This window comes from Schistocerca americana, chromosome 4, assembly GCF_021461395.2.
Source record: "Schistocerca americana isolate TAMUIC-IGC-003095 chromosome 4, iqSchAmer2.1, whole genome shotgun sequence".
Taxonomy (NCBI): Eukaryota; Metazoa; Arthropoda; class Insecta; order Orthoptera; family Acrididae; genus Schistocerca; species Schistocerca americana.
In genome coordinates, this window is record NC_060122.1 from 827,955,765 (window position 1) to 827,970,330 (window position 14,566).

General features: G+C 38.9%; 1 protein-coding gene across 1 annotated transcript in view; it reads right to left on the reverse strand.

Moving 5' to 3' along the window:
- LOC124612483 (E3 ubiquitin-protein ligase KCMF1-like) overlaps positions 1–14,566 on the reverse strand; it is a 90,821-nt gene that overhangs the window by 74,780 nt on the left and 1,475 nt on the right. Inside the window, 1 exon segment of the mRNA XM_047140717.1 lies at positions 9,610–9,777. Within this exon segment, the coding sequence (XP_046996673.1) occupies positions 9,610–9,777 (168 nt within the window).

Consider the following 14,566-nt stretch of genomic DNA (forward strand, 5'->3'; position numbering starts at 1 on the left):
CAGTTGAATGGAATGAACAGTGTCTTGAAAGGAGGATATAAGATAACATCAACAAAAGCAATCAAGCAGTTGATGCTGAGGGAATTAGATTAGGAAATGAGACACTTAAAGTAGCAGATGAGTTTTGCTATTTATGGGAGCAAATAACTGATGGTTGAATCAGAGAGGATATGAAATGTAGACTGGCAATGGCAAGGAAAGTGTTCTGAAGAAGAGAAATCTGCTAACATCGAGTATAGATTTAAGTGTCAGGAAGTCTTTTTTGAAAGTTTTTGTATGGAGTGTAGCCATGCATGGAAGTGAAACATGGACGATAAATATTTTTGAGAAGAAGAGAATAGAAACTTTCGAAATGTGGTGCTACAGAAGAATGCTGAAGATTAGATGGATATATCATGAACTAATGAGGAGATACTGAACAGAATTGGGGAGAAGAGGAATTTGTGGTACAACTTGACTAGAAGAAGGGATCAGCTGGTAGGACACGTTCTGAGGCATCAAGGGATATTCAATTTAGTGTTGGAGGGAAGTGCAGAGGGTAAAATTCATAGAGGGAGACCAAGGCATGAATGCACTAAACAGATTCAGAAGGGTGTAGGTTGCAGTAGTTACTTGGAGATGAAGAAACTTGCACAGTATCTGCATCAAACCAGTCTCTGGCTTGAAGACCACAATAACAACATCCTGTGAACCATGGATGAAGGGCAGCAGGCAGATTCTATATTCCTAGATTTCTGAAAAGCGTTTGACAGAATGCATCACTGCAGACTGTTAACGAAGATACAAACATACAGTGCAAGTTCCCTGATAGACAAGTTGTTCAAATACTTCTTAAAATACACTATGTAACAAAAGAAAACTTTTTGTTTAAGTGAATTTTATGCTTGTTTTGGATGAATCAGGTCATGAGATGAATAAATGGTTCAACCATATGTTATGTGTTTCAGGTGCACATTATTGATGAATAATGGCATCTTCCCGTTGTTGTAAGCATCATCCAGAATGTTTTTGTTGTGTGTGTAACATCTTCCCGGGATCAAAAGCACAGAACAAAGAATGCTAACAACTTCTGTTCAGCATACAGGTGATATTTAGGTATCCCTGTGTGAGACTAATGCAAGAACTGGTGACACATGTCACATGTTGTTGTTGCAGATCCACTCTCAAGGCCTGGTATAGAGGAGAAAACAAAGAAATGAAATTTGGTGTGTGTAGAATTTGGTGAGAACCAACAGGTCACCTCTACAACTGCTATTTCTGTGTTGCTGACTCATCATATGAGAGGCAAGAAAGCCAATGTTTTTGCATATCCAGACTAGCCATCATCTCTTAGGCCCATTGCACACATTGAGGAGTTTCCTATTCTTCTTCCTCCTCCTCCTCCTCCTCTAGTACTGTGAAGATAGCAGTTGTGAGTCAAATACCGAATTCGACCATTGAGAAGACTTCTCAGAGGATGATGGTGCTATACTTCACTACTTCACACAAAATGAGTTAAATAACTTTATCAGGGATCTGCGACTTACAAAATCCAATGCAGAAATTCTAACATTGGGATTAAAGAAGTGGAACCTACTGGATAAGAGCTACAAGATATCCAATAAGAGGAAACACCATGAAACTTTCTCACAACACATTAAGCTGACAGACAAACTGCAGTTGCCACAATGTGCTATGTCTCTTCAAAGAAATTGTGTTTAACTATGATCCAAAGGGCCAACAACTCAATGAATGATAACTCCTGCAAGAAGCTGAAAGCTCTTCTCCTGCATAATGGAAACAAATATCCCTGAATTCCAATCACTCATTCGACTTGCCTAAAGGAAGATAACCCAAGTGTTCAATATCATCTTCAGGTAGTAAAATATGCCAAACATCAGTGGGATGCAGCTGCTGATCTCAGAATGACTGCATTTTTGATGGGATAGCAGGGACACAGGCATACATTTTCAGATTGTTAAATGGCCATTGAGGATGGAGTTTGTTGATGGCCAAAAAAACATGGAGGTAACTCCTTGTCAAGCAGGAAAATATGCTAATACCTCCCCTCCATATTAATCTTGGACTCGTCAAACAGTTTGTAAAGGCATTAGATACAACATCAGATGCAATGAAGTACCTTCACAATGTGTTCCCCAATCTATCAGAGGCTAAGATAATGGATGGAATATTTGTGGGAGCCCCAAGTGAAAACATTACTTTGTGATGACACATGCATCAGCAAACTTCTACTAGTTCATAGAAAGGTCGGGAAGAGCTTCCAGCATGTAGTGTATGGTTTCCTAGGGAATCACAGGGTGGACAATTATGAAGACGTGGTAGAGGATCTTTTGAAGAACTACAAAGCAATGGGGTTCAGCTTGTCTTTGAAGCTGCATGTACCCCATTCATATCTAGATGTTTTCAAGTCTCATACGGGTGCATATTCAGAGGAACAAGGTGGAACGTTCCATCAGGTCTTAAAATTCTTTAAAAGAATGTACCAGGGACAGTATACTGAGAGAATGCTTGGTGATTACATATGCGGACTGATGTAACTTACAAGAGGAAACGCAGGTAGGCAACACATTTTTAAGCATTCTGTACATGAAATATAAACATTTTCATGTACCTTAACACTTTTGTCATTACGAAATCAATAGATGCGTCATTTTGTAGCAAACAACCTAACGTTTCATAAAAGTGTCATTTTGATTTGATGTGACTCGCATTTGTGATGTGGCAAATATCCCACCAGTAATCAATTTCTTCCTACACTGATTGAAGCAAATCAGGCGTAACTTGTGCAACGGCAGCATATATTCGATTTTTCAGGTCAGCTAAATTGTTTGTCAGGGGAAGAACATATACACAGTCTTTAATGAAACCACGAGAAATGGTGTCACATCTGGGGATCAAGATGACCATGCAATTGGCCCTTCACAGCCAATTCACTGACCTGGGAAGCCATTATCAAGGAAGCTTGGAATGCCTGTGGGGAAATGTGGTGCACTTTATTGTCGATAGTAAACCATCCCATATCAGTCATCTTCATCTTGTTTTTCCATTTTTGTGAGCTGTGGGCTAAGCTCTCCCTAATCTGTTTGACATATCATCAAAATGTGGGAGACCTGGTGATTTATCATGTCGCAGTGAATTACCTGCCTCAGCAAATTTACTGTGCCAAGGGTAAATTGTAGGCCTACTTGGAGGTTCTTCAGCATATTCGGTGCAAAATTTACACCAAACAGTTGTTACAGAGTTTGTTTCATGAAAGCAAAACACATAGCAAACATATTCCACACTAGTGAAAGTAGCCATTTTAATTGTGCACTATGCTGGCACTACTGGTGGCGAAATGGAGTACTGATGCACTATGTGTTTCAAATTTGAGGTGGTTATGTACTGAATAGGATTGGGGAGAAGAGAAGTTTGTGGCACAACTTGACTAGAAGAAGGGATCAGTTGGCAGGACAATGTTCTGAGGCATCAAGGGATCACCAATTTGGTATTGGAGGGCAGCGTGGAGGGTAAAAATCGTAGAGGGAGACCAAGAGATGAATACACCAAACAGATACAGAAGGATGTAGGTTGCAGTAGGTACTGGGAGATGAAGAAGCTTGCACAGGATAGAGTAGCACGGAGAGCTGCATCAAATCAGACTCAGGACTGAGGACCACAACAACAACAACAACAACAACAACAACATGTACAAAATGACACATCTACCAATTCTGTAAGTTATCTCAAGTCCTCTTTGATTCATCCTGTGTATTTACTGCATTTACATTTTTCTCAAACATTGTAGTTAAGAATTTCGTTTTGTTTCATGGGTTTTAATTGTTCCAAATAAATGCATTTTCCTGAAATTAATAAAAATCAATGCCATTTCCCTAAAAGTAATTTCCCACATTCAAAACAGAGTTTACATAGTGTTTTGAAACACACTGCATCAGTAACAACAAAAAATTAACTTAAAATAAAATCTTATTACATGGTGTAACAGAACCCAATATGTTTCTCTAGATAGCCAGTGTCCATCAGTATTGTCAGGACTGTCCCAGGGAAGTGTGATAGGATAACTTATTTTCTAAATAAATGATCTGGCAGACAGGTTGCACAGCACTCTGTGGTTGTTTGCTGGTGATGCTGTGGAGTACAAGAAGGTGTCAAAGTTGACTGACTGTAGAAGGATGACTTAAGACATAATTTCTAGTTTGTATTATGAATGGCAGCTGCATCTAAAAGTAGAAAAATGTAAGCTAATGCTGATGAGTAGGGAAGATAATCCTGCAATGCTCACATACAGCATCAGTAGTATACTGCTTGACAGTCATGTCGATTGAATATCTAGCTGTGACGTTGCAGAGCGATATGAAATGGAAACAGCATGTAAGGATTGTAGTGGGGAAGGTGAATGATTGATTTTATAGGGAGAATTTTAGGAAAATGTGGTTCATCTGTAAAGGTGACTGCATATAGAATACTACTGCAACCCATTCTTGAGTACTGCTCAAGTGTTTCGCATAACCGCCAGGTCAGATTAAAGGAAGACATTGAAACAATTCAGAGGTGGGATGCTAGTTCTGTTACTTGCAAGTTCAATCAACATGCAAGTATTATGCAGATGCTTCAGGAACTCAAATGAGGATTGTTGGAGGGAAAGTGACATTCTTTTCGAGGAACAATATCAAAGAAATTTGAAGAACCAACATTTCAGGCTGACAGCAGAACTATACTACTGCTGTGAAATCCATTTCACATAGTGGACACAAATATAAGAGAAATTACAGCTTGTACAGAGGCATAAGACAACTGTTTTCCCTCACTCTATTTGCAAGTGGATAAGGAAATGAAATTACTAGTGCCCGCATCTCGTGGTAGTGCGGTAGCGTTCTCGCTTCCCACGCCCGGGTTCCCAGGTTCGATTCCCGGCGGGGTCAGGGATTTTCTCTGCCTCGTGATGGCTGGGTGTTGTGTGATGTCCTTAGGTTAGTTAGGTTTAAGTAGTTCTAAGTTCTAGGGGACTGATGACCATAGATGTTAAGTCCCATAGTGCTCAGAGCCATTTGAACCATTTTTTGAAATTACTAGTAGTGGTACAAGGTACCCTCCACCATGACCAATAAGGTGGCTCATAGAGAATGAATGTGGATGTGGATGAAAGGAATATGACACAAAATGAATGAGTAGCTTTGGAACATGAAATTTTGAATGAAACAATGATAGGGGATTAGCAATCATGATGTCATTATAGCCACTAAGATTATGAAAGTTAATAAATTAGTCAAGAAGTTTAGGAGAGTGTTTCTGCTAGATAGATCAGATAAGCAGTTATTAGTATCTCTCTCTCACACAGTGAATTGGCATCACTCAGTTTCAGCAAGATGGATGTAGAGGAATTATGGGCAAAGTTTAAGCAGATTGTAAATCATGGTCTGGAAAGTTATGTGCCTAGTACTCGGTTCAAAAGGGAGCGCACAAATGACGATAAGCAAAGGTTATTAGAGATTTGGGTGTCTGTGAAAAGATATATGTGCAAAGCATACAACAGCTACCACCATCACAGCTCAGAAAAAGACCTTGCAGAAAACCCGAGGAAATTCTGGTGTTATGTAAAATCGTAAAGTGGGTCTAAGGCTTCTATTCAATCCATCGTTGACCAATCTGGTGTGGCAGTTGAAGATAGCAAAACGAAAGCCAAAGTTTTAAATTTCACATTAAAGAAACCATTCACACAGAATAATCAGACGATCATACTGTCATTTGACCATATAGTAATCATCCCTGGTGTAGAGAAACAGCTGAAAGATTTGAAAGTAAATAAATCACCAGGTCCAGATGGAATCCCAATTTGATTTTACAAAGAGTATTCTATGGCTTTGGCCCTTGCCTAGCTTGCATTTCTCATGAATCTCTCACCCAGCATGAAGTCCCAAGCAACTGGAAAAATGCACAGGCGTCTCCAGTATCTTCTGTTTGCTGCAGAATCCTTGAACATATTCTTAGTTTGAATATAATAAACTTTCTTGACACTGAGAAGCTTATGTCCATGAATCAGCATGACTTTAGAAGACATCGTTCAAGCGAAACTCAGGTTGTCCTTTTCTCATGATATGCTGCGAACTATAGGTGAAGGGCATCAGGCAGATCCCATATTTCTATATTTCCAAAATGCATTTGACACGGTGCCCCATTGCTGGCTGTTAATGAAGGTACGAACATATGGAATAAGTTCACAGACATGCAAGTGGCTCGAAGACTTCTTAAATAATAGAACCCAGTCTGTTCTCCTCGACAGCGAATGTTCATCACGGTCCAGGGTATCATCGGAGTGCCCTAGGGAACTGTGATAGGACCACTGTTGTTGTCTATATACATAAATTACTTAGCGGACAGGGTGGGCAAGAATCTGCGGCTGTTTGCTGATGATGCTGTGGTGCATGGTAAGGTGGCAAAGTTGAGTGCCTGTAGGAAAACACAAGATGACTTCAACAAAATTTCCAGTTGGTGTGATTAATGGCAGCTAGCCCTAAATGTAGAAAAAATGTAACTTAATGTGGATGAGTAGGAAGATCAAACCTACAATGTTTGGATACAGTATTACTACTGTCCTGCTTGACACAGTCAAGTTGTTTAAATATCTGGGCATAATGTTGCAAAAGGATGTGAAATGGAACAAGCATGTGAGAAGTGTGGTAGGGCCAACAAGTGGTTGACTTCAGTTTATTAGGAGGATTTTAGGAAAGAGTGGTTCCCTTGTAAAGGAGACAGCAAATAGGATGCTGGTGTGACCTATTCCCAAGTACTACTCGAGTGTTTGAAATCCGTACCACGTCAGATTGAAGGAAGACATCAAAGCAATTCAGAGGCGGGCTCCAAGATTTGTTACTGGGAGGTGCTTCAGGAAATCCCTGAAGGGGAGGCTTTTTTTTTTTTTTTTAGAAACCAACATACATTGTGTGTAGGGACTACGAAAATAAGATAAGAAATTAGGGCCCATAGAGAGGTATTTAGACAGTTGTTTTCCCTTGCTCTATTTGTGAGTGGAACAGGAAAGGAAATGACTAGTAGTGGTACAGGGTACTCTCTGCCACACACTGTATGGAGGCTTGTGGAGTACCAAAGTAGATGTAGATTGTAGATGTAGATGCACAAAGACAGACTACGAGAGTACAGTACGAGGAGGATACATTTCAGCACACAACTGCACCATTGCTCTAACAGTTACATGGTACCTGCTTTATATGAACACTGTATCGAATTCTTCAGTTGTTGCATACATTGTAAAAGTCCAAATAACTTCAATAACTTCAGCAGCAATTTGGCCACTACAACAATGGTGCACAATTGATGGGCTTCCAGGGTAAAGGTAAACACACAAACCATACCAGGGTAACGTGTTTTTCTATATAGCAGGGCAGTCAACTGTAGGGTCTTCTTTTCCTGACAGCAAGACCGTGGTTCGTGGCATGCATCTGCCTTCATTTGTATAAGCTCACTGTGTTCATTAACCTTTTTTTACTCCATCATGTACCTGTGAGCAATTTATTGGGATGTTACCACTATCTCAGAGTTTCACATATTTTGACAACAGTCTGAGGTGCAAAGACTTCTTGCTTTTCTCAACTAGTTTTTCTCTCTCAATTTATTTTAATTCATAATACATCAACTTACTTATATCACCCAAAACCTGGTGAAAATCTTACTCTGGTGGCATGTATGTCAGATGTATTAACTACAGCTATCTGTCGTCGTCATTTGTGGTGGTAACAAAAGGAGGAGAACAGGGAAACTCCGTACAATCACATAGCCTCCAGTAATACACCTAGCCGAATTTCATCATCTAATGGGCAGCCCATCACCAACAGTGCTACACGCTGACACCCCCCCCCCCCTTCCCAATTAGAAAGTGTTGAAGAAGGGAGGCAGTTGAGTTTGGAATTTAAACCATTACATTGGAATAAAGTGACAAGGATTTTCAAGCACCCCCCCCCCCCCCCCCCCGATCCCTCCACCAAACAAGACACCAGGAATTTTATATCCCATGTCTACTCCCTGTGCTGCCTTAATTATGGATTTCCCCCACCATCAGGGCATTAACTATCTTTAAGTCAAGTGCCACTGCACATTACTGATGCCTGCTACGTAGGTGAGAAACAATATGAATCATTAATACTTTTTCAGTAATCAACTTTTGCAACAGAGCAAATCATCACAAAACTGAACTATACATGGTGATGAGATAAGACTAAATACAAATTAGCTGTGTTGTTTTTGTGGTCTTTAGTCTGGAGACTACTTTGATATAGCTCTCCATGCAAGTGTCTCCATAACTACCAAAACCTACACCCACTTGAACCTGTTTACTGTACTCACATCTTTGTCTCCTTCCACAATTTGTAACCCACACATCCAGCCTCTATGGCCAAACTGAGAATTTTTTTGATGCCACTGACCATGTTCTATCAACTTATGCCTGGTTTTGTCAAGTTCTGCCATAAAACTCTTTTCTCTCCAGTTCAATTCATTGCCTTGTTTACCAACTAAGATTAAAAATTCCATCCAACTATTTTAACATTATGTGACAACACAAAAAACAATCCACAGGCATCTACAACTGTTCATCACATTTTATATGATTTACTGTAACCAAGAATCCACCACATCTTGCAGTAAAAGTGGTCTTATGGTGTACCATGGTTTTTTGTTGTGTACTGCATTTGGTAACTGTTTGCGAGGTCAATGATGAGAAGTAAACAAGACGAATTAATAGCTTACACTAGAACACAGTACCACCAAGAAAATAGCATTTGAAAAACATTGTCATGATGTTAAGTGCATGAAATTACGTGACAGCATAATGGAATATATTGTGCAGAATACTGTCATATAAAACAGAATATTCCATAAAATTTAAATTGTACTCTTAGGTACCTGTTTGACCATCACCTCAAAAATCGAGACATCACAAAAATGCTCCTCAAAGCTTTTGAAACAACCATTGTCTTATGCTACAGATCAGTACATCACCACAGTCAGTTTTTCTACAGTCACATTCATTGGCTTCAATAACTCAAAACCAAACTACAACATTGGACTCCCAAGAAATCCTGTCATATTCCAAGAAACAGAGAGTACAAGAAATAAATACAAGAACCAGTCACCAACACAATAATCCACAATAGTTACATCAATAATCATCAGTCTCATGCTCTCCATGTGGAAAGCAAAGCACTCAATTTTGTCTCTATCTTCCACCAAAATAAAGTCATTAGAATTAGTGATTCTTACTGGCACTCAAAAGTGCCAACACGAATTTGAGGGCAATACAGGAAATGTAAAACATGCACACAAATATTTCACAGCTCAGATGTTCTTTGAAAGTTACTGGTTCTTTCACAAGCTGTAATCACAAATGTTTCTCTCTACCAGCCTCAGTTAAGCTATAAGGAAGTTATACCTCTATGCAGATAAACGAATCACAGGGTAAATTAAATAACTTTAACACCATTAAACAGACTCCTTTTGCTAAACTAATTACAGAAGGTGGCAGTGTTAAAGGATGAAAAAGTGCTATAGCAAGAGCTGGATATATTTATAATTTCAGTAAACAGGGACAGTACTCACCAAAATCTGACCTAGTTAGAATACACTGCATAGGGTGCTCAGTCGTGTGTCTTGTGGTGGTTGCTCCTACTTCATAGCATGCAGCACACAAATCATAATCATAGCATATTAAACACTTGTAACGTCGTCCACGAAAATTTCCTCTCAAGCACGCATCACAGCTAACGCCTGGAAAATACACGGGTTCATTATGCAAGCAGCAAATGTAGCACTCGTCCAGTCAACAGTCTAAAACTAAATTGTATGAAGTAACTAAATTTTTACTATGTGCAGCTCTTTCAACGCGTTCATTTTTTCCCATTAAACATCACAGAAAAAGAACTATACCCACATCCATGATAAAAGGCATCAATTGCAGCGATGCGGTGCTCAATAAAGGAAGCAGCTGAGCAAATACCAGTGCTAGCAGAAAATGTGGCCAACAGGAAAAGGAGAGGCAACAACAGACAGTTCCTGAGTCTCAAACTGTGCTTGCATACAAGTGTCTCTGCTGTCATGAAAGCTAACCCTTAAAGCACATTTTTTGCTACTGTGCTTCTTAAGAGCAATGGACCACACAGCAAAATAAAGTTTTGCTGTTTCTCATCCCTTCCACATTCAACAGTAACACCACAAACACAGCGTAATATATAGGTAACCAACTGCAGTAGAGTGCCACAACAATCAAAAGTGAGATGAACTCCAGGTGTATCTGACTGGCAAAGCTGCTGCACTCCAATATCTGTGGTGCACTCAGATGCTGCAGATGTTTTGAGATCCATGCTTGTTTATCACCTAACTGAGGTCAGCTTCTGTTTGTTTTGAAAACAGTATTTTTGGCACAATAACACAAAATTTCAATATGAAATAGTTAGTTTCAGTTGACACCAGCCACCTTCAGATTTTAAGACACATGCTACTGTTCACTCCAACCCCTAAGGAACTGACATTGTCAACATCAACATGAAAATGGCTGCCGATGCCCAAAACTGGTAATTTCGTATTGAAATTTTGTATGACTATGCCAGAAAGTAAGCTATTTTCAAAAAAAGCATTCAAACAAATACTGGAATCTCCAGTATGACTGAAATGTTGTTCTTTGTGAATAGTAGACTTTTATGTCAGTTTGATTGCAGCACTACTGGTAAACTATCATTATACTGTAACTGGTTTGACAGTATGCAGATGGCATTTGAAACAATACAGTATTGTAAATAACGAGATGAAACACTCTTTTTCTGTGTTTTGAAATGTACTCCAAAATATGAGTCTGCAATAAATAATCATGTTTCACCCTTTATTATGAGTTTGACATGTCTATGTGGCTGATTTATGCACCACAGTAATTATGTGAAACTATAATTACTGAAACAATCTTACTGCATAAATGCTGCATTTATGCAACGCTAAAAATTGTTCCAAAAGGATGGAGCCAGTGGTATAAATGAGGGAATGCCAACAGTACTCAGGTAAGATATATTAATTGGCCACTCAAGATCAAGATGATGATGATGAAGGTAAAGGGCGCTCAACATCGTGGTCAACAGTGTCCTGATGAAAAGTCAGCATGCCAATCTCATGGGTGGGGATGAAGGCTGTCCTCACATCTGGAGCAGTTGATAATGCATTAAGTCTGCCTCCATTCCCTACCAATTTAGGGATGAGGTCTAACAGTTCACAAAAGTTCACCACTCTTAACACTGGAATCTGTATCAGCGAGGATGGTGGGCAGACCTCCATCGAGACTGAGGGCTGCTCTAATTTCAGTACACAGGACATGTGTTGCCAAAATATGCTGAACTGAAAGTGGTATACCACAAACCTCACAGAGTGGTGGATCCTCCAGCTGGAGGAGAAAGCCACGTGTAAAAGAACTGTGTCCGATGCGCAGCCTGGTAAGCAGAACCTCCTTCCAGCTTTGTGACTGACATGAAATCAGTCATGCCTGTGTGGTCGATTTGAGCGACCACAGTTTGTTTTCTGTCACCTGCAACTGTTCAGTCTCCCACTGACGTATGATGCATCTATGAGAAAACGAGATGATGGCATGCAATGGGATGGGACACTGAAGGACAACACCATCCCAACATGCTTCTTTGGCTCCTTTGTTGGCCACGATCTTTCCCTGTATTCCGATGTGGCCAGGTACCCAGAAAAGGATCACCTCTTTACCAAAGCATTGGAGCTTCTGTAAGGAGTCATGGATGAGCTGAATCAACTGGTTTACTGGACACATTCAGTGTAATTCTTGTAGTGCACTAAGCGAGTTGGAACAGACGAGAAACGTCAAATAGTGATCTCTGAATCCTCTCCAGTGCTTTAATAATGCCATATAATTCCACTTCGAGGATTGAGTGAGATGGTACTGGGAATGTTGCAGATCAAAATGACATGAGTGGTGGAAAAGTGCTCTGGGACCAGGCAGTTATGTTCCTAGACGTGTTCAGTATATGATACAGGCTGTCTAAACAGAAAGTTTATCTCTGGTTACGCAGACTTATCCCAGCAAACATTACATTCAGTTTAAAACTGTTTCAAATGTTATATTAGTCCCAAAAAACTACATATGCAAATATTTTTGTTCTAGTTTCCCAGCTTGGTATGTGCCATTTACTTCCACATCAAACACGGCAGCATGCCTAGACAGACTTATGGATTCAGTCACTCATCTAAAATGTAACAGTGAAATAGTTTTGTTACTTAAAACCATATAATTTTAGGACTAAAATAAAATTACTACAGTATTTTCACAGAAAAGCAGATAGATGAATTATTGAAAAAATATTTAGCAGATACTGACTTGAAATAAACAGCTATAATTAGTGAGACTACATTGACATATCCTGTAGACTTACTGGAAAAACACAAACGAAGAAACAACTTTGCTTCGATGGTCTCACTGGAATTATTTAACACTGAATGCAATATAAGAGGAAGGTTTCTGTTTAGCCTGAATATAAATCAAATTGAATATAAGAAAAACAACAAACTTAGATAGACTGCATTAACAGAACAAAATGTGCACATGAGTTAAACAGATAACATTTACTAGAATTTCATCAAGTCACATTTGAAACAGTTATAAATATCTAACTATGTGCAGGTACTGGTATGTTACGACATATGAGTAAACCGTTCAACTTTTAGATAGTATCAAGTTAAGAACACTGTATAGTCTATCAGACAAAGGAGTCCATTTCAGGAATTAAGTACACAATTTTCTGCAGCTTATTTACTGCAACCCTGGAAAAACTTGAACGTACCACATATAAAAAATGTTTATTGAGAGTCTCCCAGGACAACACAAAATGTCTAAATACCAAGTGCTGACTTCTAACTGAAATGTGGGAAAATGACAATATGCAATCTTTAGTATAGAACCTCCCTCTTCCTTCCAGTATCTTCTTTTACAATTGGTTCTCTTTAAGCTCGCCAAATACAAAGAACAAAAACAACAGCTAACAAGACTGTCATTAATAAACAATTACTGTTGGGTGAAGAAATAGGACAACAATGTACTAAAAACAGAAACACCAAACAAAAGTTATTCTGGGTCAAAAGGAATATTCAGTACTTAACTGGCTTAAACCAATGACATAATGGTAATGTGATGTCACTTTCTGGTGTGTACTGTCACTGTTTGGTTGTCAGTTGGCTAAGCCAACACGTGTGAAAGCAAAAAACCTGGTTGTGGTGACAGATTGATTTCTAACACAGCCATTGGGGGGGGGATAATCGTTGCCGATATCACATTATAGTCGCCATGTTTATGACATTTGTTGCACATCATTGATCAAAGCCGTAAACTAATACTGAAAATTCCTCTTTATCTGTCATACGTTGAAACCAATGCAAAACAGGCCTACAGTAGATGCAAATAACAGAACACCACAAGGAGAATCTATAAGTTAAGTTACTTTCATGTTCCATTTTGCACAATAAATAATCACGATGTGGAACGAGTCATTTTAAATTCATATTGAAAATCAATCTATTTGTACTCTAAACGTCACTATATAATTCCCCCCCACTCCTGAAATGAAAACAAGATAACAGATTAAGTTAGCAATTCTTACCCACCACCTTTTACATGTTACAAACATAGATTTAATTCTTCTACAGAATAAAAGGAGTTGTCAAGGAGAAACTTTTTTTCAATTTATTTTCAAATTTTATCTCGCTGTCAGACATTTTATATCACTGGGTAAGTGGTCAAAAATTTTTGTTGCAGCATTGTGTACCCGTTTCTGTGCTAAAGACAACCGTAATGTTGAGTAATGAACATCATTTTTTCTTCTAGTATTGTAAGCTTCCAAACTACACCAAGCCCACACAAAACAGGAACAGAATCCTTCAGGCTTTCTCAGCTAGGTGTTGTCATGTTGAACAATTGGGTTTCTACCAGTTATTTAGATGCGAATAACAAGCAGGATCCTGACTGTTCAACTTGACAGGGACTGAATGACTGACTGCTGAGGATTAGGTGTCATGGGTCTTTAAACTCCAACAAAATTTACTCTGTATGACAAAGACCAAGTTCTTTAAGAAATTATGTGAACCTTGACTAAGGGTTCTGAGAATATTTCCTTTTCTGCATCTTTTGTACCATTTATCCAAATCGCTTTTACTTCAGAGTGTTTCAAAAGTAACTAGGCCTATTCAGTTTTATACATGGGTCGTATACAGTTTTTGTTTTGGTAGAAAGTAGGCACAGAATTATTACAAAACACATTTCCTTTGCAATGTTATGCTGTTAAAGCCACCACAGCCTTGAAAAAGAAAATTATGGCAAAGAACATACTGCATGAGAGAGTACATCAAGGCAACAAAAATTATAATATTATATACTACATATTTTAGTTGGGTTTAAAATCACAAGTATACTAGTTCATTATGTTTGGAAAGGGCTGAAATAATGTGACCTTTTCTTCACCTTTACCATACAAACTACATTTTCAGGGTGGTGTGGTGTTACAGA